This window comes from Haplochromis burtoni, unplaced genomic scaffold (assembly GCF_018398535.1).
Source record: "Haplochromis burtoni strain Fernald_Lab_line unplaced genomic scaffold, NCSU_Asbu1 Contig_1894, whole genome shotgun sequence".
Lineage (NCBI taxonomy): Eukaryota > Metazoa > Chordata > Actinopteri > Cichliformes > Cichlidae > Haplochromis > Haplochromis burtoni.
The window spans coordinates 11,688-14,413 of NW_024584255.1; the positions used below are offsets into that span (position 1 = coordinate 11,688).

At 44.9% G+C, this 2,726-nt stretch overlaps 1 protein-coding gene across 1 annotated transcript; it reads left to right on the forward strand.

The window, feature by feature from the left end:
* Positions 1-1,415: 1,415 nt before the first annotated feature.
* LOC121813546 (general transcription factor II-I repeat domain-containing protein 2A-like) lies at positions 1,416-2,120 on the forward strand (the record flags this gene model as incomplete). The annotated part of the gene is given in 1 exon segment (XM_042217379.1): positions 1,416-2,120. A coding segment is annotated over 1 exon segment (634 nt), but the record flags the coding sequence as incomplete, so codon positions are not given.
* Positions 2,121-2,726: the final 606 nt, after the last annotated feature.

Here is a 2,726-nt window from a genome sequence, read left to right on the forward strand (position 1 = left end):
AGAAGTCGTTAAGGGTGTTGGCTAAGAGCAAGTCATCAGTGGAGTGGGGGGTTTTAGGCTTGTAGTTTGTGATATTCCTAAAACCTTTCCACACAGAGGCCGAGTCATTCTCTGAGATCTGCTGCTGCATCTTCTCAGAGTGCTGATGTTTAGCAATGTCCACTTCTTTAGTGAACCTGTACTTGGCCTCTCTGTAGCAGTCCCTGTCTCCGCTTCTGAACGCCTTTCTCTTTTCCAGCCACAGCTTTTTGAGTTTAGGAGTAAACCAGGGTTTGTCATTGTTATAACTCACCCTGGTGCGTGATGGCACAATGCTGTCCTCACAGAAGTGGATATAGGAGGTGACAGTGTCCGTAAACTCGTCCAAGCTGTTAGAAGCAGCCTTCATTGTGTCCCAGTCTGTAGACTCCAAACACGTGCGAAGCTCCTCCACAGCCTCGTTGCTCCACAGTTTTTTAGTCCTCACGACAGGTTTGGAGAGCTTCAGCCTCTGTCTGTACGCGGGGATCAGGTGGATCATGACGTGGTCAGAAAGTCCGAGTGAAGCGCGGGGCACCGCGCGATAGGCCCCGCTGATCGTGCTGTAACAGTGGTCTAATGTCCTCTCCTCTCTGGTCGGGCATTTAATATACTGCTTGTATTTCGGAAGCTCATGGCTCAGATTGGCTTTGTTAAAGTCCCCAAGAGCAATGATGAGAGAGTCCGGGTATGTCCGCTCCATGTGGAGAATCTGCTCCGCGAGTGCGCACTGAGCTGCCTGCGCATCCGCGTCTGGCGGGATGTAAACAGCGGCCAGGATGAATGAAGCAAACTCCCGCGGAGAATAAAACGGTTTGCAGTGAATAAAAAGATATTCCAGAGAGGGAGAGCAGTGCTGAGCAATCACTGTTACATCTGTGCACCAGCCACTATTGATGTAGAAGCAGACACCTCCACCTTTGGTTTTACCGGAGAGAGCGGCCTGCCGGTCCGCGCGCAGCAGATGAAAGCCCTCCAGCTTGAGCGCGCAGTCCGGGATGTCCTCACTGAGCCACGACTCCGTAAAACATAAGACACAGGAGGAGGCAAAGTCTCTGTTCATGCTTCTCATCAGGGCCAGTTCGTCTATCTTATTCCCGAGTGAGCGTACATTAGAAAGGAAGATCCCAGGAAGAGCAGTTCGCAGTCCGCGTCTCCTCAGACGCACGAGTGCGCCGGCTCGCTTCCCTCTCTTTCGGCGTCTCACTTTCCTGATCAGAGTCTGCAGTAAATCTGCCGCAGATGCGACAAATATTGGAAATAGATCCACAGGTGTTGTAGTCCTGTAGTTAAGAAGCTCTTCTCTGGTGTAAGAATATCCAGAGGAGTGCCCAGACACAGAAGAAATGCACAAAAGAGAGAGCATGGCAGTAGCTGGTCCATCAGAAGTGAAGTAGCAGCTTTCTTGGAAGAGCTGGAAAGTCAAAAAGCAACAAACTTTTCTCTCTTTTTAAATGATGGGAAAAACATGGATATTGTGGCCTTTTTGGTTGATATCACTTCACACCTGAATGAACTGAATTTGAAGCTGCAGGGCAAGGACAATTCAATTTGTGAACTGATGACAGCTGTCCGCTGCTTTCAGAGGAAACTTGAAGTGTTCAAAGAAGACCTGCAAGGAGACTATGCACACTTCCCAACAGTGAAGGAACAGGTTCAGGGACAGAGAGATGTGTCCTCTTTTGTTGACTTTGTTGATAAGCTGATTGAAAACTTCAGCAAACGTTTTGATAGCTTCAGCTTTGGACAGCAGCTCACCATGTTCATAAAGAACCCATTTGCCATCACTGATGTCAGAGGGTTCTCAAAGGAAGTCACACAGCACTTCAAGTGGGCAAATGCTGGGCCTCTTCAAATGCAACTAATTGATCTCCAAGCAGATGTGGCCCTGAAAGAGCAGTTTGGAAGAACTGAACCTGCCACTTTCTGGCCCCAAATGGTCTCTGAGACAGCTTTCCCAAATCTGAGGAAAGTAGCCCTGTACATCTTGACCATGTTTGGCTCCACATACAGCTGTGAGGCAGCTTTCTCCACAATGAACATAATAAAAACTAAATATCGTTCCAGGCTCACCAATGAGCACCTACACATGTGTATGAGAATGGCCCTGACACCATTCCAGCCCAGATTTAAAATCCTAGTAGAGCAAACTAAAGCTCAATTCTCTCACTGAACAACAGAAAGTGGGGACGTGGAATATAAGGGGGTGAAAGAAAGAGAAACTGTAAAATTGTTAAAATGTTTTGATGTTATCTGTTGAAAATGTATTGAGACTGTTAAGTCGAGATGTAAAATGTAAAGAAAAAGGGAAACTTTTTTTTTCTGAAATTAAGCACTTTGTTTTAAGATGCACAATTTAGCCATTTTATTTATTTTCTCTAATTCATTTTAAACAGCAGCCCTATATCTAATGTAGGCCTACTGTGTGTTTCAGTGTTAACAATAAATTTTGTTGAAATGTTTTTAACTTGTATTTTCATTGATTTGACAGTCTATTGTTCATACGTTCAGATATAAATTAAAAAAAAAAGGTTGCTTCTCTATCACAATCATAACGTAAGTTAGACATTATGATGTCCCGGACCTCTGCTTGAGAAGATTTTCTCCAACTGGACCTCCTCAAATTTTAGTTTAATACCCCTGGTCTATTTGATTCACCTTTTATTGTTTATTTTATTTATTTATTTATTTTCACTTGCTAGATACGG